The following is a 26,994-nucleotide window of genomic DNA, read 5'->3' on the forward strand; positions in this document are numbered from 1 at the left end:
TAGTCTATGATTTGATATTTGATAGAGCAGTCTGACTGAGCGATGGTACGCAGAAGCAGGCTCGTAAGCATTCATTCAAACAGCACTTTCATGCGTTTGCCAGCAGCTCCTCGCTGTGCTTCAAGTATTGAGCTGTTTATGACTTCAAGCCTAACAACTCCTGAGATTAGGCTGGTATAACCGATGTGAAATGGCTAGCTAGTTAGCGGGGTGCGCGCAAATAATAGTCAATCGGTGACGTCACTCGCTCTGAGACCTTGATGTAGTTGTTCCCCTTGCTCTGCAAGGGCCGCGGCTTTTGTGGAGCGATGGGTAAACGATGCTTCGAGGGTGGCTTTTGTCGATGTGTTCCTGGTTCGAGCCCAGGTAGGGGCGAGGAGAGGGACGGAAGCTATACTGTTACACTGGCAATACTAAAGTGACTATAAGAACATCCAATAGGCAAAGGTATATGAAATATAATTCCTATAATAACTACAACCTAAAACTTCTTACCTGGGAATATTGAAGACTCATGTTAAAAGGAACCACCAGCTTTCATATGTTCTCATGTTCTGAGAAAGGAACTTAAACGTTAGCTTTTTTACATGGCAGATACTGTATTGTACTTTTACTTTCTTCTCCAACACTTTGTTTTTGCAATATTTAAACCAAATTGAACATGTTTCATTATTTATTTGAGGCTAAATTGATTTTATCGATGTATGATATTAAGTTAAAATAAGTGTTCATTCAGTATTGTTGTAATTGTCATTATTACAAATAAATTAACAAATGTTTTAAAAAAAATATATATATTAAATCGGCATCGGATTTTTTTGGGCCTCCAATAATCGGTATCGGTGTTGAAAAATCATAAAATCGGTCGACCTCTAATCTGAACACTACGAGAGTGAAACACTCAGAGTTTACGGACACACAGAGCACACTGGCACTCCAGATTAAAATTACGAACAAACCCGTAGTATAAACCAGCCTTTAGTCATGAAATCTTTGGTTGTTCAGTATATAGCCTCACATGTGAATCCTTAAAGACACGTGTGGGGCTACAGCCTTAAGACGGTGAGAACAATGCTGAAAGAGTAGGTACCAAAACATTCAAGGGCCATTTTCTCAAAAGTGCAGTTACGAGTTTATCAACTTTCAAAGCAATTACTTTCCAATTGTTCCTCAACTGTAGTGTATGATATACAATTTTCTAGCTCTGAGTCTCTACTTTTATCCAATGTAAAAAACACCATTTCCAAATGTTGCTACATAAGACTGAATCCAGCCAGTCGGTCACATTTAGCATCTCCTGGCTTCCATGCATGGCCTACAAGCCACTGATGCAGACCTTTGGAACATCTACATTTTAAAAAGTCTAAAAAAGCCATGTAATATAACCTACACCATCACAAAAAAATCCATTATTTATTTTAGACAGGTCTAAAGAAAATGTAGTGTATTTCAGAAGGAAAGAATTGTACACTCTGAGTTCTCCTCATGTTAGGCCCTTATCTGGCTATGCCATATGGCTGTGGGCTACACTAGTTCATTTAGCAGACATGATTTGCTCACAATTCAGTGGCATAATTTTATAGTATGAAGAATACAATTGGACGCAGCTGAATAAAATAGAAAGGATAATTTCTCCAAACAATTTGAGAGACTGCGCACATGCGGCTACTCTGTGTTGAGAGGTTAACAAAGAAATAGGTACTCCTATAATTTAGAGTTATTTATGTAACATTAGTTATGATACAGAAATAGGTACTCCTATAATTTAGAGTTATTTATGTAACATTAGTTATGATACAAATTTTGCGCTATATGTTTAGATTTTTAATACATTCTAAGGCTGCATGACAACTTTAATGACGATTTCAAAAACATTTGCATGAAAGGCATGAGCTCTGCTTTGTTTTTAGCGCAGGCTGTACACAATTCATCAGTCTCTCATTCACAATTTGACAAGCACTTGATAATGCTTGAAATTGCCAGGCTACATCCCCTTTGTGTGGCTGTAATGCCACCTAAAAACAATCCATGCCTTTTGCACAACGGCTGAATATAATATTTATAATTCCTTTCTCCTGGTCGCATGCCAAAGCACCTCTCACTCACATGGCTCTCGGTCACATGATCGGGTGTTTCTCACAGGCTACAAGAGAAGACAGAACACACATTAGATATGCAACTGAGCTCGTCCTCATCCAATTCCGAGGTGCATATTGAAGATATACTGTCCACATACAGTGGGGCAAAAAAGTATTTAGTCAGCAACCAATTGTGCAAGTTCTCCCACTTCAAAAAATGAGAGAGGCCTGTAATTTTCATCTTAGGTACACGTCAACTATGACAGACAAAATTAGGGAAAATAATCCAGAAAATCACATTGTAGGATTTTTTATGAATTTATTTGCAAATTATGGTGGAAAATAAGTATTTGGTCACCTACAAACAAGCAAGATTTCTGGCTCTCACAGACCTGTAACTTCTTCTTTAAGAGGCTCCTCTGTCCTCCACTCGTTACCTGTTACCTGTATTAATGGCACCTGTTTGAACTTGTTATCAGTATAAAAGACACCTGTCCACAACCTCAAACAGTCACACTCCAAACACCACTATGGCCAAGACCAAAGAGCTGTCAAAGGACACCAGAAACAAAATTGTAGACCTGCACCAGGCTGGGAAGACTGAATCTGCAATAGGTAAGCAGCTTGGTTTGAAGAAATCAACTGTGGGAGCAATTATTAGGAAATGGAAGACATACAAGACCACTGATAATCTCCCTCGATCTGGGGCTCCACGCAAGATCTCACCCCGTGGGGTCAAAATGATCACAAGAACGGTGAGCAAAAATCGAAGACCCACACGGGGGGACCTAGTGAATGACCTGCAGAGAGCTGGGACCAAAGTAACAAAGCCTACCATCAGTAAAACACTACGCCGCCAGGGACTCAAATCCTGCAGTGCCAGACGTGTCCCCCTGCTTAAGCCAGTACATGTCCAGGCCTGTCTGAAGTTTGCTAGAGAGCATTTGGATGATCCAGAAGAAGATTGTGAAAATGTCATATGGTCAGATGAAACCAAAATATAACTTTTTGGTAAAAACTAATCTCGTCGTGTTTGGAGGACAAAGAATGCTGAGTTGCATCCAAAGAACACCATACCTACTGTGAAGCATGGGGGTGGAAACATCATGCTTTGGGGCTGTTTTTCTGCAAAGGGACCAGGACGACTGATCCGTGTAAAGGAAAGAATGAATGGGGCCATGTATCGTGAGATTTTGAGTGAAAACCTCCTTCCATCAGCAAGGGCATTGAAGATGAAACGTGGCTGGGTCTTTCAGCATGACAATGATCCCAAACACACCGCCCGGGCAACGAAGGAGTGGCTTCGTAAGAAGCATTTCATGGTCCTGGAGTGGCCTAGCCAGTCTCCAGATCTCAACCCCATAGAAAATCTTTGGAGGGAGTTGAAAGTCCGTGTTGCCCAGCAACAGCCCCAAAACATCACTGCTCTAGAGGAGATCTGCATGGAGGAATGGGCCAAAATACCAGCAACAGTGTGTGAAAACCTTGTGAAGACTTACAGAAAACGTTTGACCTCTGTCATTGCCAACAAAGGGTATATAACAAAGTATTGAGATAAACTTTTGTTATTGACCAAATACTTATTTTCCACCATAATTTGCAAATCAATTCATTAAAAATCCTACAATGTGATTTTCTGGATTTTTCTTTTTCATTTTGTCTGTCATAGTTGAAGTGTACCTATGATGAAAATTACAGGCCTCTCTCATATTTTTAAGTGGGAGAACTTGCACAATTGGTGGCTGACTATATACTTTTTTGCCCCACTGTATACTTTGTTGGCCAACAATATGAGTAGGCCTAATGAACAGCAAAAGCGCTAACCTATGTCAATCTACTATCCCCTATTCTATTCTGTGCAACAAATAAATATTCCAAACATAGTCTGGAACAGTTGTGGGTTGCAATAGATTCCAAATTAATTAAACCACTAGCATCAAAAAAACTGTTTTAAGCAATGAGCCTGACGCAATAGATAAGAACGTTTAGCTTAAAATATTGATAAACTATTAGGATTTTACTTTCACGCGTGAATATTCCATTAGCAGGACAACACCATTCTCAAAATTAACCACAAATGCGATTATTCATGTAATGCTTTTATTACAAAGGAGCATTTTAATAGAAAAAAATGTTCTTCCCCAAACCTGAAACTCACACGCTGCGTATGTACAGTGCATTTGGAAAGTATTCAGACCCCTTGATTTTTCCACATTTTGTTACGTTACAGACTTATTCTAAAATGGATTAAATTGATTTTTAACATCTCATCAATCTGTAAACAAATCCCCATACAAAGCAACAACAACAACAAAAAAAATGTTTGTTTTTTTAACTGAAATATATTTACATAAGTATCCAGATCCTTTGCTCAGTGCTTTGTTGATGCACCTTTGGCAGTGATTACAGCCTCGAGTATTCTTGGGTATGACGCTACAAGCTTGGCACACCTGTATTTGGGGAGTTTCTCCCATTCTTCTCTGCAGATCTTCTCAAGCTTTGTCAGGTCGCCGCACAGCAATTGTCAAGTCTCTCCAGAGATGTTTGATCAGGTTCAAGTCCGTGCTCTGGCAGGGCCACTCAAGGACATTCAGAGACTTGCCCCGAAGCCACTCCTGCGCTGTCTTTGATGTGTGCTTAGGGTCGTGGTCCTGCTGGAATGAGAACCTTCGCCCCAGTCTGAGGACCTGAGAGCTCTGGAACAGGTTTTCATTAAGCATCTCTCTGTACTTTATTCCGTTCATATTTCCCTCGATCCTGAGTGGTCTCCCAGTGCCTGCCGCTGAAAAACATCCCCACAGCATGATGCTGCCACCACCCTACTTTACCATAGGGATGGTGCCAGGTTTCCTCCAGACGTGACGCTTGCCATTCAGGCCAAAGAGTTCAATCTTGGTTTAATCAGAAAAGAGAATCTTGTTTCTCATGGTCTGAGAGTCTGTAGGTGCCTTTTGGCAAACACCTAGCGAACCGTCATGTGCCTTTTACCTTGGAGTGGCTTCCGTCTTGCCGTCTTACCATAAAGGCCTGATTGGTAGAGTGCTGCAGAGATGGTTTTCCTTCTGGAAGATTCCCCCATCTCCACAGAGGAACTCTGGCGCTCAGTCAGAGTGACCATCGGGTTCTTGGTTACCTACCTGACCAATGTCCTTCTCCTCCGATTGCTCAGTTTGGCCGGGCAGCCAGCTCTAGGAAGAGCCTTGGTGGTTCCAAACTTCTTCCGTTTAAGAATTATTTGTTCTTGGGGATCTTTAAAGCTGCAGAAATGTTGTTCTACCCTTCCCCAGATCTGTGCCTCAACACAATTCTGTCTTGGAGCTCTACAGACAATCCCTTCGACCTCATGGCTTGGTTTTTGCTCTGACAATGCACTGGTAAACTGTTTAACCTTATATAGACAGGTGTGTGCCTTTCCAAATCATGTCCAATCAATTGAATCCAATCAAGTTGTAGATCATTGGAAACACGATGTACACAAGCTCAATTTCGAATCTCATAGCGAAAGGTCTGAACACTTATGTAAATACGGTATTTCCATTTGAAATTTGATATACATTTTTTTTACTGTTTTTGCTTTGTCATTATGGGGTATTGTGTGTGGATTGAAGAGCAAAATAATTAATTTCATCCATTTTAGAATAATGCTGTAACGTAATAAAATGTGGAAAAAGTAAAGGGGTCTGAATACTTTCCGAATGTCAGTTAGGCTCTACACCCATTGTAAAGCAGATTAATGTGCTTCATTTTAAGAAGTTATTTGGCCACTTTATTTGTGCCTTTAAGTTGAGCATAAAGTGATAGGCTAATAAAGTTGAGAAATAAATATAGTAGGCCTAGCCTATAGAAAGATGATGGGATCCTCCTCTTTTTAATAGAAACCATCCACTCTGTTTTCTCACACAATTGCAAGGCCTACAGAATGTTGTGCAACATGAGCTCATGGGCTCATATTAAGTATTTTATTATATTTTCGATTACATTTGCATTGATGTCAGAGTGATTAGAGGGACAAGAGTGCCGAGTACCAGGCAGTTAGCAAGTTTGGTAGGCTACTAATGACCATCAGCAGTATCAGAGCTTGGAGAAGCCTAATTACCGTGACTAAACAAGCAGTCATGTGGAATTTGACTGCCATCATGACCCGTGACCGCCAATGTGGCGGTAATACGGTCACCATAACAGCCCTACACACAGGATGGCCATACAGTGAATGAAGACTTCCTCACAAACAGAGAGGACACTCATTCAGTAGGACATTCATATCATCTTCACAAGTATGTACAAGTTAAGGTTACACTAAGTACACACACTGTATCCTATCCACTGGCACAGGCACTGTCATGTATAAATGACAAACATGTCCAGCCACTCATGCATACACAATGACAATGATGTTTACTGTCCTTAAAGAGGAAATGCTTTTACAGGAGCACACACACACACACACACACACACTACAGTTACACAAACCCTGTCACACACACTCAAGCACAACCGTGCACATGACCACACATGCTTGCAAATGTGCACACATACACATACGCACACAGAAACACTGCCTCTAGACTAGAGGTCAACCGATTAATCGGAATGGCTGATTAATTAGGGCCGATTTCAAGTTTTCATAACAATCGGAAATCTGTATTTTTGGGCGCCGATTTGCCTATATATATTTTTTTACACCTTCATTTAATCTTTATTTAACTAGGCACATTCTTATTTTCAATGACGGCCTAGGAACGGTGGGTTAACTGCCTCGTTCAGGGGCAGAAATACAGATTTTCACCTTGTCAGCTCGGGGGATCCAATCTTGCAACCTTACAGTTAACTAGTCCAACGCAATAACGACCTGCCTCTCGCTCGTTGGACTCCACAAGGAGACTGACTGCCTGTTACGCAAATGCAGTAAGTTGCTAGCTAGCATTAAACTTACGTTAGCATTCAACTTTTACGTTCTTCTCCAACACTTTGTTTTTGCATTATTTAAACCAAATTGAACATGTTTCATTATCTACTTGAGGCTAAATTGATTTTATTGATGTATTATATTATGTTAAAAGAAGTGTTAGTTCAGTATTGTTGTAATTGTCATTATTACAAATAAATAAATAAAATTATATATATATATATATATTTATTATTTTTTAATATTTATTTTATTTTATTATTATTTTTTTTTACATCGGCTGATTAATCGGTATCGGCTTTTTTGGTCCTCCAATAATCGGTATCGGTGTTGAAAAATCATAATCGGTCGACCTCTACTCTAGACAGTGTAAACTGTACAGATCTGAATCAAACACACACATACACACAAACACACATGCACCCACACACATGCACAATGCTTCTAACCCTGGCGATGACAACTGTACTGATTAGATCTGAAAAAAGACATAGCTCTTCCTCATCAATAACATCATATGTAAAATGAAGGTCACCATTTTAGCAAAGCTCTGAGGCACTGGTGAGGTCGACCACAACATAACTCTGCTGGTTAGAGCAGGAGAGGAGAGAGAGGAACAGAGGAGAGCAAAGCAACAAAAAAACGGTAGCTGATTGGGAAAAGCCTGATTAACAAGATGATCAGACAGTCGGAGTGTGAAAATCACAACTGACACAATCAGTGCTGAACACATACACACGCATGCACAGCTGCAAGGACACACACACCCCAGCACAGACAGCGTAGGCACCTCATCAGCAGCTGGCCCAGCTGGCAGGACTGGTAAAATAGGTTCTCCACAGGTATACATCCACAGAGAGCCCTGTCTTCCCAGTCGTCCTCTAGCCCTGTGCCCAGACACGGAGCATCCTCTACTGTTTTTGGCAGCCTCTACGTCCCTCTGTCCCTGGTTCTTTACCGATGCTCCAGCACAAAGCCCCCGCTGCAGCTAATTTACATCCCAGGAACGGCGATGGAGATGGGGGAAGAGAGATAGAGACCATTGGGAGACAACCGAGGGAAAATAAATCTGCCAGTGGGAAGCCGGGCTCATCCAGATCTGGATGCTGATTGGTTAGAGGGGTTCTACAGTCCTGTAGTGCCCCCTGTTCACTGACAGCAGTCGTGCACGGAGGTGCAGATCCAGATGATAAAATGTATCTTAAGGGACTGGAATTACACACCTCATTCAAACCATGATAAAGCAGGGAGAGGCTTGCAGCCTACAAAGTATAGACTAGTGAACTTGATTTTAATTTTGAAATAATAGGGCCTATTTGTATAATTAGTAGGCTGACGCATATATACCTTTCATAAAATGTTATTAGCCTACCTCCTCTTTGTCTCGCTGTTGTTGCTTCATTCCTTCCTTGCTTTCAACAGCTAAATTAAATACGTTTTGTTTTCCTTACCTTCGTCATTCTAATGACATCCTTGAATAATATACTGTAGGAATAGAATTAGATGCAGAAGGCCTTCACAACTCTTCATGAAGATAACATTTTTATGGGTCTGAATAAATAACTGCTCTAGCCTTCCTCCATTGCATATTCACTCTTCTTTCAAACTACCTGTGAGTTCTATTGGCTGTTGTATTTAACGTTCAGCAAACAACAGAGAATATTCCATTGGTATAATCTTTAAATATTCCATTGGTATAACAAAATTATGTCCAGCAAGCTATTCTAGTCTAGCTTTTCCTTCATGGGACTCTCCTTGGAGAGAGTCCAGCAGAGCACATGTGCATTCGTATTGCGCAAGAGAGAGGCTATAAGTTCGAAGCTTACTATAAATAACCCATCATTAATTAGCTAATTAAATGGCTAATACTGCATGGAATGTATTACCTGAAGGTGACCCCTGAAAGCCAGATGGAGATGGGTAAATTATATGCGCATTCAGTCTTTATATTACTGTACCACAGACAAAACTTTACGATGATGAGATGATATCAAGGTTTTACTGCTAACCTACAAAGCATTACATGGGCTTGCTCCTAGCTATCTTTCCGATTTTGTCCTGCCGTACATACCTACACGTACGCTACGGTCACAAGATTGCAGGCCTCCAAATTGTCCCAAGAATTTCTAAGCAAACAGCTGGAGGCCAGACCATTCCATAAAAATTTAGCTCTATAGGTAGAGCTACATTTTTATGGAATGGTCTGCCTACCCATTCGGTCACGCAGATTCGGTCTCAACATTTAAGTCTTTACAAGATTGCAGGCCTCCAAATTGTCCCAAGAATTTCTAAGCAAACAGCTGGAGGCCAGACCATTCCATAAAAATTTAGCTCTATAGGTAGAGCTACATTTTTATGGAATGGTCTGCCTACCCATTCGGTCACGCAGATTCGGTCTCAACCTTTAAGTCTTTACTGAAGACTCATCTCTTCAGTAGGTCAAATGATTGAGTGAGGTCTGGCCCAGGAGTGTGAAGGTGAACGGAAAGGCTCTGGAGCAACGAACCACCCTTGCTGTCTCTGCCTGGCCAGTTCCCCTCTCTCCACTGGGATTCTCTGCCTCTAATCCTATTACAGGGGCCAAGTCATTGTTGCACCCTTGACAACTACTGTGATTATTATTATTTGACCATGCTGGTCATTTATGAACATTTGAACATCTTGGCCACAGAACATCTTGGTTCTGTTATAATCTCCACCCCGTACAGCCAGAAGAGGACTGGCCACCCCTCATAGCCTGGTTCCTCTCTAGGTTTCGGCCTTTCTAATGAGTTTTTCCTAGCCACCATGCTTCTACACCTGCATTGCTTGCTGTTTGGGGTTTTAGGCTGGGTTTCTGTACAGCACTTTGATATATCAACTGATGTAAGAAGGGCTATATAAATAAATTTGATGATAGGTCTACATGCATTGTGAACTGCACTCCATACTGAGATGGGCTGTCTGTCCCCATCCTGAGTGTTGATGATTCATCATGCAGAAGTCGTAGAAAAGCCAGATTTAGACATTGCATATAATATAACAGTTTCATTTCACACAATGCTCTTCATATTAATAATTTATTATCATTTACTGGTTTCTCAGTTATTTGTCTCGGGAAAAGGGAGTAATTTTGGGCCGTACATTCTGGTAAATCTCAGTAACCAGGTTCCCAACATTCAAACCTAGTAACTACACAGACCCTAACAGAAAGCATGTACTCAGGAGAATAGGACAGGAAACACTGTGTCCAAATTAAATTAATGTGTGCTTTACATCAGAATTAAATTAGTTAATTTTTTAATGATCACACAAAAATAAACAAATGATGACTGGTGACCTTTGACATGGCACTCTTTCACACTCCTCCCTCAACATAGAAGAAATAAACATAAGCATAACATGAATATAGTTTGAATCATCAGGCTCCTAGAAGGGGGACTAAAATATTCTCAATCAGAGATTTACATTGCCAGATAAGAATAGAGGTTTTTAATGTCCAACATTTTTGTAATGCAAAAGCACGATGCAAAAAGCGAATAAATACTGTAAACCTTAAAATCTCACACTATAATTTATTTGGAAACTTTCCTTTAACAATGTGCATTATAAGGAGGCAAGATTTTATATTGCTCAGTTTACTAAACTCTTAAATACTGGTACTGGTACTGTACCAGTCAAAAGTTTAGACACACCTACTCATTCAAGGGTTTCTCTTTATTTTTGCTATTTTCTACATTGTAGAATAATGGGGAAGACATCAAAACTATGAAATTACACATATGGAATCGTGTAGTAACCAATAAAGTGTTAAACAAATCAAAATATATTTCAGATTTTAAATTCTTCAAAGTAGCCACGCTTTGCCTTGATGACAGCTTCGAACACTCTTGGCATTCTCTCAACCAGCTTCACCTGGAATGATTTTACAACAGTTGTGAAGGAGTTCCCACATATGCTGAGCACTTGTTGGCTGCTTTTCCTTCACTCTGCGGTCCAACTCATCCCAAACAATCTCAATTGGTTTGAGGTTGGGTGATTGTGGAGGCCAGGTAATCTGATACTGCACTCAATCAATCTCCTTCTTAGTCAAATAGCCCATACACAGCCTGGATGTGTGTTGGGTCATTGTCCTGTTGAAAAAAAATGTATAGTCCCACCAAGTGAAAACCAGATGGGATGGCGTATCGCTGCAGAATGCTGTGGAAGCCATGCTGGTTAAGTGTGCCTTGAATTCTAAATAAATCACTGACAGTGTCACCATAAAAGCACCCCACACCATCACAGCACCTCCTCCATGCTTCATGGTGGGAACCACACATGCAGAGATCCTCCGATCACCTACTCTGCGTCTCACAGACACTGCGATTGGAATCAAACATCTCAAATTTGGACTAATTAGACCAGTGTAATGCTCCGGGTTTCGTGGGTGTGGAGTCAAACGCAGGAGACAGAGAGTGCAATGATGTGCTTCTTTAATAGCACCAGGGTGCTCACAATAGTAACGGCCCCAAACACAGGGAATGAAAATGTACAACGGAAAAATGCACGACCAGGCATACGTACCTCGACAACAGAGCCAAAGGTTACACTGAATAATCCTGCACAACAACCAGGCGGGCCGGCTGTCTAATAAAGACAAACTAATCATTCATAAACAGGTGCTACCAATAAACATACAAGGAGGGGGAGGAAAGACAATCAGTGGCAGCTAATAGGCCGGTGACGACGACCGCCGAGCGCCACCCGCCCGGGAAGGGAAACCACCCTCGGTCGGACTCGTGACAACCAGAGGACAGATTTCCACCGGTCTAATGTCCATTGCTCGTGTTTCTTGGCCCAAGCAAGTCTCTTCTTCTTATTGGTGTCTTTTAGTGGTGACTTCTTTGCAGCAATTCGACCATGAAGGCCTGATTCCCGCAGTCTGCTCTGAACAGTTGATGTTGAGATGTCTGTTGAACTCTGTGAAGCATTTATTTAGGCTGCAATCTGAGGTGCAGTTAACTCTAATGAATTTCTCCTCTGCAGCAGAGGTAACTGGGTCTTCCTTTTCGGTGGCGGTCCTCATGAGAGCCAGTTCCATCATAACACTTGATGTTTTTTGCGACTGCACTTGAAGAAACTTTCAAAGTTCTTGAAATTTTCCAGATTGACTGACCTTCATGTCGTAAAGAAATGATAGTAGGACTGTCATTTCTCTTTGCTTATTTGAGCTCGTCTTGCCATAATATGGACTTGGTCTTTTACCAAATAGTGCTATCTTCTGTATACCACCCCTACCTTGTCACAACACAACTGATTGGCTCAAACGTTTTAAGAAGGAAAGACATTCAACAAATTCACTTTTAAAAAGGCACACCTGTTAATTGAAATACATTCCAGGTGACCTCATGAAGCTGGTTGAGAGAAAGCCAAGAGTGTGCAAAGCTGTCATCAAGGCAAAAGGTGACTACTTTGAAGAATCACTTTTTTGGTTATTACATGATTCCATATGTGTTATTTCATAGTTTTGATGTCGTCCCTATTATTCTACAATGTAGAAAATTGTAAAAAATAAAAACCCTGGAATGAGTAGGTGTGTCCAAACTTTTGACTGGTACTGTACAGTCGTGGCCAAAAGTTTTGAGAATGACACAAATATTAATTTTCAAATTCTGCTGCCTCAGTTTGCATGATGGCAATTTGCATATACTCCAGAATGTTATGAAGAGTGATCAGATTAATTACATTTAATTGCAAAGTCCCTCTTTGTCATGCAAATGAACTAAATCCCCCAAAAAACATTTCCACTGCATTTCAGCCCTGCCACAAAAGGACCAGCTGACATCATGTCAGTGATTCTCTCGTTAACACAGGTGTGAGTGTTGAAGAGGACAAGGCTGGAGATCACTCTGTCATGCTGATTGAGTTTGAATAACAGACTGGACGCTTCAAAAGGAGGGTGGTGCTTAGAATCATTGTTCTTCCTCTGTCAACCATTGTTACCTGCAAGGAAACACATGCCGTCATCATTGCTTTGCACAAAGAGGGCTTCACAGGCAAGAATATTGCTGCCAATAAGATTGCACCTAAATCAACCATTTATCGGATCATCAAGAACTTCAAGGAGAGCGGTTCAATTGTTGTGAAGAAGGCTTCAGGACCATCTCCTAAAGCTGATTCAGCTGCAGGATCGGGGCACCACCATTTCAGAGCTTTCTCAGGAATGGCAGCAGGCAGGTGTGAGTGCATCTGCACGCACAGTGAGGCGAAGACTTTTGGAGGATGGCCTGGTGTCAAGAAGGGCAGCAAAGAAGCCACTTCTCTCCAGGAAAAACATTAGGGACAATATTCTGATATTCTGCAAACGGTACAGGGATTGGACTGGTGAGGACTGGGGTAAAGTCATTTTCTCTGAGGAATCCCCTTTCTGATTGTTTGGGGCACCCGGAAAAAAGCTTGTTCGGAGAAATCAAGATGAGCGCTACCATCAGTCTTGTGTCATGCCAACAGTAAAGTATCCTGAGACCATTCATGTGTGGGGTTGCTTCTCAGCCAAGGGAGTGGGCTCACTCACATTTAGCCTAGAACACTCACTCACATTTTGCCTAGAACACAGCCATGAATAAAGACTGGTACCAACACATCCTCCGAGAGCAACTTCTCCCAACCATCCAGGAACAGTTTGGTGATGAACAATGCCTTTTCCAGCATGATGGAGCACCTTGCCATAAGGCAAAAGTGATAACTAAGTGGCTCGAGGAACAAAACATCGATATTTTGGGTCCATGGCCAGGAAACTCCCCAGACCTTAATCCCATTGAGAACTTGTGGTCAATCCTCAAGAGGCGGGTGGACAAATAAAAACCCACAAATTCTGACAAACTCCAAGCATTGATTATGCAAGAATGGGCTGCCATCAGTCAGGATGTGGCCCAGACGTTAATTGACAGCATGCCAGGGCGGATTGCAGAGAAAAAGAAGGGTCAACACATTCTCCAAGAAGGGTCTTGAAAAAGAAGGGTCAACACTTCAAATATTGACTCTGCATCAACTTCATGTAATTGTCAATAAAAGCCTTTGACACTTATGAAATGCTTGTAATTATACTTCAGTATCCCATAGTAACATCTGACAAAAAATATCTAAAGACACTGAAGCAGCAAACTTTGTGTTAATTAATATTTGTGTCATTCTCAAAACATTTGTCCACGACTGTATATTACCACGTTTTTCAACCATTTTCAGTTTTCTTTCTGTCGTCTGGTGGTCAAAGTAAGAGTGTGGAAAGTCTCTGTCTCTCTCACAAGTTTGGAAAGCACTTCATAGTACAGTAAAGAAAAGTAGAGTATAGTTCAGTACATTACTGGTTTCCTTCATCTTCTGCAACTAAGTTAGGAAGGACGCCTGCATCTTTGTAGTGCCTGGGTGTATTGATAGACCATCCAAAGTGTAAGTAATAACTTCACCATGCTCAAAGGGATTTTCAATGTCTATTTTTTTGCCATCTACCAATAGGTGCCCTGCTTTGTGAGGCATTGGAAGACCTCCCTGGTCTTTGTGGTTGAATTTCTATTTTGGAATTCACTGCTCGACTGAGGGACCTTACATATAATTCAATGTGTGGGGTACAGAGAAGAAGTAGTCATTAAAAAATGTTGGTAAACACTATTATTGTACACAGAGTTAGTCCATGCCACTTATTATGTGAACGGTTAAGCAAATTCTTACTCCTGAAATGATTTAGGCTTGCCATAAAAGGTTTTAAATACTTGACTCAAGACATTTCAGCTTTTCATGAATTTGTAAAAACATCTCAAAAAACATAATTACACTTTGACATTATGGGGTATTGTGTGTAGGCCTGTGACACGATCTACATGTCATCCATTTTAAATTCAGGCCCTAACAACAAAATGTGGAAAAAGTGAAGTAGTGAATACTGTATAATTAATTCTATAACACTGCACAAACTCACAGAAAACGGCTTAGAAAGAGTAAGCTACAATCTCTCACTCACTATCTATACTATTCCTTTCTGGATTGTTCCCGCTGAGTCCATCTGCATTACTTTCCTCTCTTTCAAATCTTACTTCCTTTCTTTCTTCCTCATCCCTTTGACCTCTTCCTCTCTTATCCCTTGCTCCTTCTCTCCCTCCCTACCTTTCTGATTGGATCTACACCAATTTTACCTGCTTTAAAGCACCAATTAAACTGTTTGAATCAACCACAGAATGTGTGTGTGTGTGTGTGTGTGTGTGTGTGTGTGTGTGTGTGTGTGTGTGTGTGTGTGTGTGTGTGTGTGTGTGTGTGTTGAGAAATCAGACAGCTACTGGGCGTTCATACTGTGTGGGTGTATAGATATATATAGAAGTTCTCTCTGCTACCGCACGGCAAGCGGTACCGAAGCGCCAAGTCTAGGTCCAAGAGGCTTCTAAACAGCTTCTACCCCCAAGCCATAAGACTCTTGAACATCTAATCAAATGGCCTGCATGAAAGTCCCTGTTGTTCCAAATGACAGTGTGATCTCTCTCTCCGTGACCGATGTGAGAAAAACATCTTGATTTCCCATTATTATTTAACAAATTCTTCAAGCTCTGTCAAATTGGTTGATGATCATTGCTAGACATCCATTATAGCAGGTCTTGCCATAGATTTATAGTGTATTCGAAAACTATTCAGAACCCTTCCCTTATTCCACATTTTGTTACGTAAAAGCCTTATTCTAAAATGGATTAAAAATAAAAACAGTCAACACACAATATCCAAAAACAGGTTTTTAGAAATGTTTGCAAATATATATATATATATATATATATATATATATATATATATATATATATATATATATATATAAATAAAACAAACTATAGTTTTGGCAAGTCGGGTAGGACATCTACTTTGTGCATGACACAAGTAATATTTCCAACAATTGTTTACGGACAGATTATTCCACTTATTATTCACTGTTTCACATTTCCAGTGGTTCAGAAGTTTACATACGCTAAATTAACTGTGACTTTAAACAGCTTGGAAAATTCCAGAAAATGATGTCATGACTTTAGAAGTTTCTGATAGGCTAATTGACATCATTTGAGTCAATTGGAGGTGTACCTGTGGATGTATTTCAAGGCCTACCTTCAAACTCAGTGCCTCTTTGCTTGACATCATGGGAATATCAAAAGAAATCAGCCAAGACCTCAGGAAAAAAAAAATTGTAGACAACTTCAAGTCTGGTTCATCCTTGGGAGCAAATTCCAAATGCCTGAAGGTACCACATTCGTCTGTATAAACAAAAGTACGCAAGTATTAACACCATGGGACCACGCAGCCGTCATACCGCTCAAGAAGGAGACACGTTCTGTCTCCTAGAAATGAACGTACTTTGGTGCAAAAAGTGCAATCCCAGGACAACAGCAAAGGACCGTGTGAAGATGCTGGAGGAAACAGGTACAACAGTATCTATATCCACAGTATAATGCGTCCTATATATCAACATAACCTGAAAGGCCACTCAGCAAGGAAGAAGCTCCAAAACTGCCATAAAAAAGCCAGACTACGGTTTGCAACTGCACATGTGGACGAAGATCGTACATTGTGGAGAAACATCCTCTGGTCTGATGAAACAAAAATAGAACTGTTTGGTCATAATGACCATCGTTTTGTTTGGAGGAAAAAGGGGGAGGCTTGCAAGCTGAATAACACCATCCCAACCGTAAAGCACAGGGTGGCAGCATCATGTTGTGGGGGTGCTTTCCTGAATGAGGGATTTGTGCACTTCACAAAATAGATGGCAGGAAAATTATGTGGATGTATTGAAGCCACATCTCAAGACATCAGTCAGAAAGTTAAAGCTTGGTCGCAAATGGGTCTTCCAAATGGATAATGACCCCAAGCATACTTCCAAAGTTGTGGAAAAATGGCTTAAGGACAACAAAGTCACGGTATTGGAGTGGCCATCACAAAGCCCTGACCTCAGTCCAATAGAACATTTGTGGGCAGAACTGAAAAATCGTGTTAGAGCAAGGAGGCCTACAAACCTGACTCAGTTACACCAGCTCTGCCAGTGGGAATGGGCTAAAATTCATCCAAATTATTGTGGGAAGCTTGTGGAAGGCTACCCAAAATGTTTGACCCAAGTTAAACAATTTAAAGGTAATGCTACCAAATACTAATTGAGTGTATGTAAACTTCTGACCCACTGGGAATGTGATGAAAGAAATACAAGCTGAAATACATAATTCTCTCTACCATTATTCTGACATTTTATATTCTTAAAATAAAGTGGTGATCCTAACTGACCTAAGACAGGGAACTTTTAATAGGATTAAATGTCAGGAATTGTGAAAAACTGAGTTTAAATGTATTTGGCTAAGGTGTATTTAAACCTCCGACTTCAACTGCATGATTGTATGTATGTATGTAGACACACATACAGTGAGGGAAAAAAAGTATTTGATCCCCTGCTGATTTTGCACGTTTGCCCACTGACAAAGAAATTATCCATCTATAATTTTAATGGCAGGTTTATTCAAACAGTGAGAGACAGCATAACAACAAAGAAATCCAGAAAAACGCTTGTCAAAATATTTTTTTATTGATTTGCATTTTAATGAGGGAAATAAGTATTTGACCCCTCTGCAAAACATGACTTAGTACTTGGTGGCAAAACCCTTGTTGGCAATCACAGAGGTCAGACGTTTCTTGTAGTTGGCCACCAGGATTGCGCACATCTCAAGAGGGATTTTATCCCACTCCTCTTTGCAGATCTTCTCCAAGTCATTAAGGTTTCGAGGCTGACATTTGGCAACTCGAACCTTCAGCTCCCTCCACAGATTTTCTATGGGATTAAGGTCTGGAGACTGGCTAGGCCACTCCAGGACCTTAATGTGCTTCATCTTGAGCCACTCCTTTGTTACCTTGGCCGTGTGTTTTGGGTCATTGTCATGCTGGAATATCCATCCACAACCCATTTTCAATGCCCTGGATGAGGGAAGGAGGTTCTCACCCAAGATTTGATGGTGCATGGCCCCGTCCATCGTCCCTTTGATGCAGTGAAGTTGTCCTGTCCCCTTAGCAGAAAAACATCCCCCAAAGCGGTGGGGTGGGGATGGTGTTCTTGGGGTCATAGGCAGCATTCCTCCTCCTCCAAACACGGCGAGTTGAGTTGATGCCAAAGAGCTCCATTTTGGTCCTGACCACAGCACTTTCACCCACTTGTCTTCTGAATCATTCAGATGTTCATTGGCAAACTTCAGACGGGCATGTATATGTGCTTTCTTGAGCAGGGGGACCTTGCGGGTGCTGCAGGATTTCAGTCCTTCACGGCGTAGTGTGTTACCAATTGTTTTCTTGGTGACTATGGTCCCAGCTGCCTTGAGATCATTGACAAGATCCTCCCATGTAGTTCTGGGCTGATTCCGCACCGTTCTCATGATCATTGCAACTCCATGATGTGAAATCTTGCTTTGTTTGCTGTGTCTGTCAGCGTAGTGTCCAGAGAATGGAGGCGCTACCAGGAGACAGGCCAGTACATCAGGAGACATGGAGGAGGCCGTAGGAGGGCAACAACCCAGCAGCAGGACCGCTACCTCTACCTTTGTGCAAGGAGAAAAAAATGCACCACTTTCTTCAACATAGAAATGCTACCAAAAAGGACTAACAGAAACAAATGACGGAAACTGAGGAAGCAAAGCATATGTTTCCGTTTCAGTCTCCTCCATCTCAACCAACCAAAGTAAATTGTAAGTATTTTTTTACTATTACTAATGTAAAATTAACAGCTGTACAGAAAGACTCATGTGAAGGCCAAATTACATTGAAGGAACTTCTTGATGAAATTAAAGCCTTTAAGTAAGGGAAAACTCCAGGGTTGGATGGCATACCAGTTTGATGTACTCACAAGGAATATTAAAGCATAAGACCTCTCACCAAAGGCTTCAGGCATACAAAAAGTATACTTCAATCCAAACTGGTTCTCTAGCGGATTAGTAAGAATATCTCACCCCATGTTCAAGAATGGCCTTTTCCCCTTTATTCAGACTACAACCTCTCACTTTTGGTTATTTGAAAATTAAATGAACTCCAATATATTGCTATTTTTCAAACAAGATATAGAGTTGGTTGCAATTTCAGTTTAATCCACCAGAAAAGAGAACAAATATTACAACAAATATTATGGTTAATCTAAAATGTACTAATTGAATAAAATAAAAAATAAAATAATAATATTTTTTTATTTTTTGGGGAAAAAAATTAAATATATAATCTTTGTAAATGATATCATCAGGCCTTGTCTGCTCTACTCAAAATTACAGCCAACTAATTCAGCATTACCACCCAAATGGAAGAGGCAAGTGGAAGGGGGGGAAAATAAGGAACTTGTCTGTCGGCCTTGCATTAAAAACTAAAATTGGCTAAATTGTGATAAATAAAGAAATACACCAGTTTCATTTAAGGACCCACCCCCCAAAAAATCAGCTTGGTTACTACATGATTCCATGTGTAATTTCATCGTTTTGATGTCTTCACTATGATTTTACAATGTAGAAAATAGTCAAAATAAAGAAAAACCCTGGACTGAATAGGTGTGTCCAAACTTTTGACTGGTATATGGAGGATACAACCATCCCAGCTCTCAGTTGTTGTCAAGAGACAACAACAAAAAACACCCTGAGTGCATCGGACATGAAACATCAATACAACTGTAAAAACAGTAAAAAAATAGATAAACAAGTTCTGACTTCTTACGAGGTTGTCCTTTCATTATAGGATAGAGACTTCTTGCTGCACCAATCAAAGCAGTGGAGCGTGGTCAAAACCACACTCATCTTGTAGCGATGGGAAGCAGGGTTGCAAAATACAATCATACACACGCAATTTTACCATTTATAAAATATTTGTTATGCAGAATAGCTAAAAAAATAAGTGAAACTTCAAATTATTCAACAGATTATGATAGTTTGGTGCTTAAGTTTAAAACGTAAATTTGCACCCCCTATTTTAATTTGCTCCATGGCTCAGACGGTGAAGTGTAGGCTACGGCAAAAAGTTGTTTGGCTCAGTCACAACTTGAGGAGAGGAAAAACTTTGCAGGTGTTTCTGAATGGGTAACATTTAAATAAAACCCAGCCCTGAAAAGAAACGTAGACTGAAAAGTATTAGCATGTCATATCATAAGGGGAAATGCATGACATTGGCACTGAAAATATCTGAAGTTATCACTTCAGATTTCTCACTTCAACCCCAAATATATCATACTGATTAAAACGATTGACTTAAATCGTTGTGCAACTTCATGGGGGAAGCTATGGGCATCGTCTTTCTACTGAAAAAAAGTGAATTGCCTTGCTTCTGGGAAATTAGCTGTAAAACTTTTTTTTTTACGTCTCTCTGGCCCATGACAAAACTAGTAGAATTGCAGGAAAGTCCTTTGTCAAGAGAAGGGCCACTAAAACGTTTTGCCAGAAGATTGGGGGCCCACCAACCAAATCTCACTTAGGGCCCTCAAAAGGGCTGATATTGGTTGATATTGACTGCTAAAATGAATTATTTTCATCTCAAAATGCAGTTATAAAATGCAGATTATTTCTGTGTCTTATGTTTTAAAAAAGCATCACCGTTTATGGCTGTAATGACAGGCTACCTTTGCGCAGAGATTGTGTGTGCATGTTCACGTGTATTCGCGAGCATGTGCTGGGGGGGTGGGGGTCGCAAACTTTTAACCACTCCTTTTTAGGGGTCACTGGTCAAAAGGTTTGAGAGCCACTGAGCTAGCAAACAGACCGCTGGTTTGCTGTACAGCTATATAATTGGGTGCAGCTGCCATAAATAAATATGCAGCTCCAAAAATGGTTTGGTGATCAAGAATATTCACTATCTACTTTGCAAGCTCACCAGGAATAATGGGGAACCAAGCAACAATTACTAGCATAGGCCTACTGGTCTTTTGGCATGTAAAAATGTATTGATATTAATAATTTACTTAATAAGGTTACATTTGGAATTCATTATTACATAATCAAAATGTATTGTAGATTTATTTATTTTAATTTAAAAAAAGGGCTGTCTGGTAGCATTGAAGTCAGTGCATGTATAAATTTGACTTGACTTGACTTGTTCTTAGAATACACAACTTGGACTTGACCAGGCCAACTTGGGACTCAATTTGAGACTCAGACCTTGTGACTTGCTTGTTAGTAGAATAACAGTGATTTGGTTCCACCTCTGGTAGTAGTAGTGCATGTCAACATCAGAGGTGACCCCATAGCAAAATGTGCACCTACGCCCTTCGGGGTATAAACACTGGGGTAAATCCTGTATGGAAATGCGCCAATAGTCTATGCTTCTGGACATTATTTATCTTCCATTTGAGTGACATAGTTTGCAATATGCCTACCCATTGACGACACATATATAGGCTATTTCTGATGAGTAGACATACATAAAATAGGCTACAACCAGACAGATGGCTCCTTATCTTGCGCTGGTGTGGCGGCGGCTCACACACACTCATTCAATGTTCATGCTTTTACGCCTTTGGCCCCGTCTGGCATACCTCACCTTGTTTGACACACTTGAAGCGGATCGGATCTTTGCCGTGTTTGATGATAGCCAGAACATCCCGGGTGGTGAGCCCGGCCACCGGCGTGTCGTTGACCTCAAGCAGCAACTCATCCTGGGCCAGCTTGCCGCTCTGGACGGTTTCTTTTCCTTGTTTCACCTCCCCGAAGTAGGGGAACTGCCCAATCTCCGCGCCCCCCTTCAGCTCGAAGCCAAATTCTCCCTCTATGCTCCTGGTGACGACCGCTTCGTGGACTTTGTTGGTCCAGTGATTTTTTTTCGTCAGGCTCTTGGACATCGTTGAGCGAGTATCACCAAACCGGGGCGCCCATCCGATAGCCTATCGTCTCATCCCGGCCTTTGTGTCATACAGATCGGCTCCCACCAGATCAGAGCGCCGACGGTAGCTCCATCACCGATGCACGCCAGGCGTAGTATCCGTCTAGCACGCAGCGCGTTCAGGTAGGGGGTCTGCAGTACAGCTCGGTGGAGAATCAGGCCGTCACACACACAGGCAAGACACAGAAGATAGGCTACTAGCGGGTGAACCGGATGTGAAGTCTGGAGGAGGGGAGATTAATGGTTCAGAGAGGAGGGATGGATGGAAGGAAAAAAATAGAGTCGCAATTAATGTTCTGTAGTCTGCACCGCCAGATTGCTCATAGCGCATAGACCATTGAGCACGCGCAGATTTAAAGCAACATGGATCAAATCGTTTATTTCGTCGTCATCCTCTTCCACCACAACGTTTTCCATGTATTATTATGCTATTGCAGTAACAAACAAAAAAAAGCATCTGATGTCGGCTGTCTAACTTGTCTGCGATAGCTGCATTACACACCACGAGTGTCTAATGGTCTGTGTTCAGTCAGTTAAAAGATAGTGTAGCCTACATTGCCAACAAAGTATTCACACCCCATTACCTTTTCAAGATGTTGTTGTGTTACAACCTGAATTTAAAGTGGACTCAATTGAGATTGAGTGTCATTGGCCTACACACAATATTTAGGCTTGGCATAATGTCAAAATGGAATTGTCAACATTTTCAATAAGTATTCAGCCCCTTTATGGCAAGCCTAAATAAGTTCAGGAGTAAAAATTCAAGTGACATAATATGTTAAATGGGCTTACGCTGTATGCAATAATAGTGTAACATGCTTTTTGAATGACTACCTCATCTTTGTACCCCACACATTATCAAGGTCCCTAAGTCGAGCAGTGAATTTGATTCCACCATAAAGACCAGGGAGGTTTTCCAATGCCTTTCAAAAAAGGGCACCTATTGGTAGATGGCAAAAAATAAAGTAGCCATTGTATCCCTTTGCGCATGGTGAAGTTATTAATTACACTTTGGATGGTGTATCAATACGCCCAGTCACTACAAACATACAGGTGTCCTTCTTAACTCAGTTGCCGGGGAGGAAGGACACTCAAGGATTTCACCATGAGGCCAATGGTAACTTCAAAACAGTTACAGAGTTTAATGGCTGTGATAGGAAAAAACTGAGGATGGATCAACAACATTATATAGTAGTTACTTCAAGGGCTGTGGCGGTCAAAAGAAGCATGATATGAAGAAAATGTAATCTATTTCAGAAGAACAGAATAGCATACACTGGGTTGTCCTTATGTTAGGTCCTGATCTGGCTATGCCAAATGGCTGTGGGCAACACTATTTTGAATAACAGAAAATATTTGTTTAGAATTCCGTGGAATTATTTTATAGTATGAGGAATGCAATTGAATTATGCTTCATTTAGAGTTATGAATGTAACTTTCGTTACAAACATTGGGAGAGAGAATACAGTAGACGGCACACGCCAAAAAGTGATTGTGGGGTATTTTATGGATCATGTGGTTATACCCATATATGTACATCCTGTCCTTCTGTTCTCACACTACCGAGTGAGTGTTTATGTAACCTGATAGTGCATTTGTTTATGCTAAAGCTGTCATGATGATTGATGTGTAGTGACCTTGTTGAACTGTGGAATGTGTTTGAACATTTTAAAGAGTATGGCCCCTTTTCTAGTAAACTTAGGGCCTGGCTGTTGTATTTTTTCCTCTGACGACCTTGGGTAGGCAGAGGGAGTCTGGAAGGGCATCAAGGAATCTTTGGGTTGTCTGAGAATTTATAGCACAAATTTTGCTGCTCCTTGGTTGGGGTCTGAGCAGATTATTTGTCATCGATTGCAAACGCAATAAAATTAGGAAAAACATTAAGATCCACAGCATTTATTCCATGGAACAAAACTAGGTCCAGATTATGACTGTGGCAGTGAGTATGTCCGGAGACATGTTGGACAAAACCCAGTGAGTCGATGATGGCTGCGAAAGCTTTTTGGAGTGGATCTGTGGACTTTTCCATGTCAATATAAAGTCTCCAAAAATAAGAATATTATCTGCTATGACTACAAGGTACGATAGGAATTGAGGGAACTCAGTGAGGAACACTGTAATGGCCCAGGAGGCCTGTAAACAGTAGCTAAAACAAAGTGATTGAGTAGGCTGCATAGATTTCATGACTAGAGTTCGAAAGGCGAAACTTAGTTTTTTTGTTGTGGTAAATTGAAATTTGCTATGGTGAATGTTAACAACACCTCCGCCTTTGCCGGATGCGCGGGGGATATGGTCACTAGTGTAACCAGGAGGTGAGGCCTCATTTAAAACAGTAAATTCATCAGGCTTAAGCCATGTTTCAGTCAGGCAAATCACATCAAGATTATGATCAGTGATTAGTTCATTGACTATAACTGCCTTGGAAGTGAGGGATCTAACATTAAGTAGCCCTATTTTGATTGAAACGAACACTGATGAAACGAACACTGTGGACAGTTTTCCGCAAGTTACAACATTGAAATGCATAAATATGCACTTTTTCATAAACAAGCTCTAAATCATCTTTGAAGCACTCTGGATGTCCATTTTTTGCTGTGCTGTCTATTTGAGATGAAATGAACATTGTGGACAGTTTTCAGCAAGTTGCATCATACAGTAATAACTTTTTTTCCATAAACAAGCTCTAAATCATGTTTGATGCACTCTGGATAAAAAACTGTTTTTGTTATGTTTATTCGAGATGTTATAAAAACACTGTAGACTGTTTTCAGCAAGTTGCAACCTTGAAATGCATAAACATGCACTTTTTCATAAACAAGCTCTAAATAATGTTTGATGCACTCTGGATAAAAAAATGTTTTTGTTATGTTTATTTGAGATGTTATGAAAACACTGTAGACTGTTTTCAGCAAGTTTGCAACATTGAAATGCATAAATAAGCCCTTTTCCATAAACAAGCTCTAAATAATGTTTGATGCACTCTGGATGTCCAATTTTTACTGTGCTGTCTATTTGAGATTAAATGTACATTTGTGGACAGTTTTCAGCAAGTTGCAACATGGAAATACAGAAATAAGCATTTTTCAATAAACAAGCTCTAAATCATGTTTGATGCACTCTGGATAAAAAAACTTTTGTTATGTTTATTCGAGATGTTATGAAAACACTGTAGACTGTTTTCAGCAAGTTTGCAACATTGAAATGCATAAATAAGCACTTTTCCATAAACAAGCTCTAAATCATGTTTGATGCACTCTGGATGTCCAATTTTTGCTGTGCTGTCTATTTGAGATGAAATGAACATTGTGGACAGTTTTCAGCAAGTTGCAACATACAGTAATAACTTTTTTTCCATAAACAAGCTCTAAATCATGTTTGATGCACTCTGGATAAAAAAAAATTTTTGTTATGTTTATTCGAGATGTTATAAAAACACTGTAGACTGTTTTCAGCAAGTTTGCAACATTGAAATGCATAAATAAGCACTTTTCCATTATCAAGCTCTAAATCATGTTTGATGCACTCTGGATGTCCAATTTTTGCTGTGCTGTCTATTTGAGATGAAATGAACATTGTGGACAGTTTTCAGCAAGTTGCAACATACAGTAATAACCTTTTTTCCATAAACAAGCTCTAAATCATGTTTGATGCACTCTGGATAAAAAAATGTTTTTGTTATGTTTATTCGAGATGTTATGAAAACACTGTAGACTGTTTTCAGCAAGTTTGCAACATTGAAATGCATAAATAAGACCTTTTCCATAAACAAGCTCTAAATAATGTTTGATGCACTCTGGATGTCCAATGTTTGCTGTGCTGTCTATTTGAGATGAAATGAACATTGTGGGCAGTTTTCAGCAAGTTGCAACCTGGAAATGCTAAAATAGGCACTTTTCCATAAACAAGCTCTAAATAATGTTTGATGCACTCTGGATGTCCAATTTTTACTGTGCTGTCTATTTGAGATTAAATGTACATTTGTGGACAGTTTTCAGCAAGTTGCAACATGGAAATACAGAAATAAGCACTTTTCAATAAACAAGCTCTAAATCATGTTTGATGCACTCTGGATAAAAAAAACTTTTTGTTATGTTTATTCGAGATGTTATGAAAACACTGTAGACTGTTTTCAGCAAGTTTGCAACATTGAAATGCATAAATAAGCACTTTTCCATAAACAAGCTCTAAATCATGTTTGATGCACTCTGGATGTCCAATTTTTGCTGTGCTGTCTATTTGAGATTAAATGAACATTGTGGACAGTTTTCAGCAAGTTGCAACATACAGTAATAACTTTTTTTCCATAAACAAGCTCTAAATCATGTTTGATGCACTCTGGATGTCCAATTTTTGCTGTGCTGTCTATTTGAGATGAAATTAACATTGTGGACAGTTTTCAGCAAGTTGCAACATACAGTAATAACTTTTTTTCCATAAACAAGCTCTAAATCATGTTTGATGCACTCTGGATGTCCAATTTTTGCTGTGCTGTCTATTTGAGATGAAATTAACATTGTGGACAGTTTTCAGCAAGTTTCAACATACAGTAATAACTTTTTTCCATAAACAAGCTCTAAATCATGTTTGATGCACTCTGGATAAAAAAATGTTTTTGTTATGTTTATTCGAGATGTTATGAAAACACTGTAGACTGTTTTCAGCAAGTTTGCAACATTGAAATGCATAAATATGCACTTTTTCATAAACAAGCTCTAAATCATGTTTGATGCACTCTGGATGTCCAATTTTTGCTGTGCTGTCTATTTGAGATGAAATGAACATTGTGGACAGTTTTCAGCAAGTTGCAACATGGAAATACAGAAATAAGCACTTTTCAATAAACAAGCTCTAAATCATGTTTGATGCACTCTGGATAAAAAAATGTTTTTGTTATGTTTATTCGAGATGTTATGAAAACACTGTAGACTGTTTTCAGCAAGTTGCAACATACAGAAATAACTTTTTTTCCATAAACAAGCTCTAAATCATGTTTGATGCACTCTGGATAAAAACATGTTTTTTTTTTGTTTATTCGAGATATGAAAACACTGTAGACTGTTTTCAGCAAGTTGCAACATTGAAATGCTAAAATAGGCACTTTTCCATAAACAAGCTCTAAATCATGTTTGATGCACTCTGGATAAAAAAACG

General features: G+C 40.0%; 1 protein-coding gene across 2 annotated transcripts in view; it reads right to left on the reverse strand.

The window, feature by feature from the left end:
• Positions 1-22,156, reverse strand: part of LOC109888917 (membrane-associated guanylate kinase, WW and PDZ domain-containing protein 2) — a 260,612-nt gene extending 238,456 nt beyond the window's left edge. Inside the window, exon 1 of one of the 2 annotated variants that reach the window (XM_031823241.1) lies at positions 21,505-22,156. In XM_031823241.1, the coding sequence (XP_031679101.1) occupies positions 21,505-21,802 (298 nt within the window). In that variant the 5' untranslated portion in view covers positions 21,803-22,156. Of the gene's footprint in view, positions 1-7,774; positions 8,050-21,504 lie in introns of those variants that run through there. The other variant, XM_031823242.1, reaches the window with a different exon arrangement.
• Between the last annotated feature and the right edge of the window lie 4,838 nt (positions 22,157-26,994).

This window comes from Oncorhynchus kisutch, linkage group LG4 (assembly GCF_002021735.2).
Source record: "Oncorhynchus kisutch isolate 150728-3 linkage group LG4, Okis_V2, whole genome shotgun sequence".
NCBI classification, from domain to species: Eukaryota; Metazoa; Chordata; class Actinopteri; order Salmoniformes; family Salmonidae; genus Oncorhynchus; species Oncorhynchus kisutch.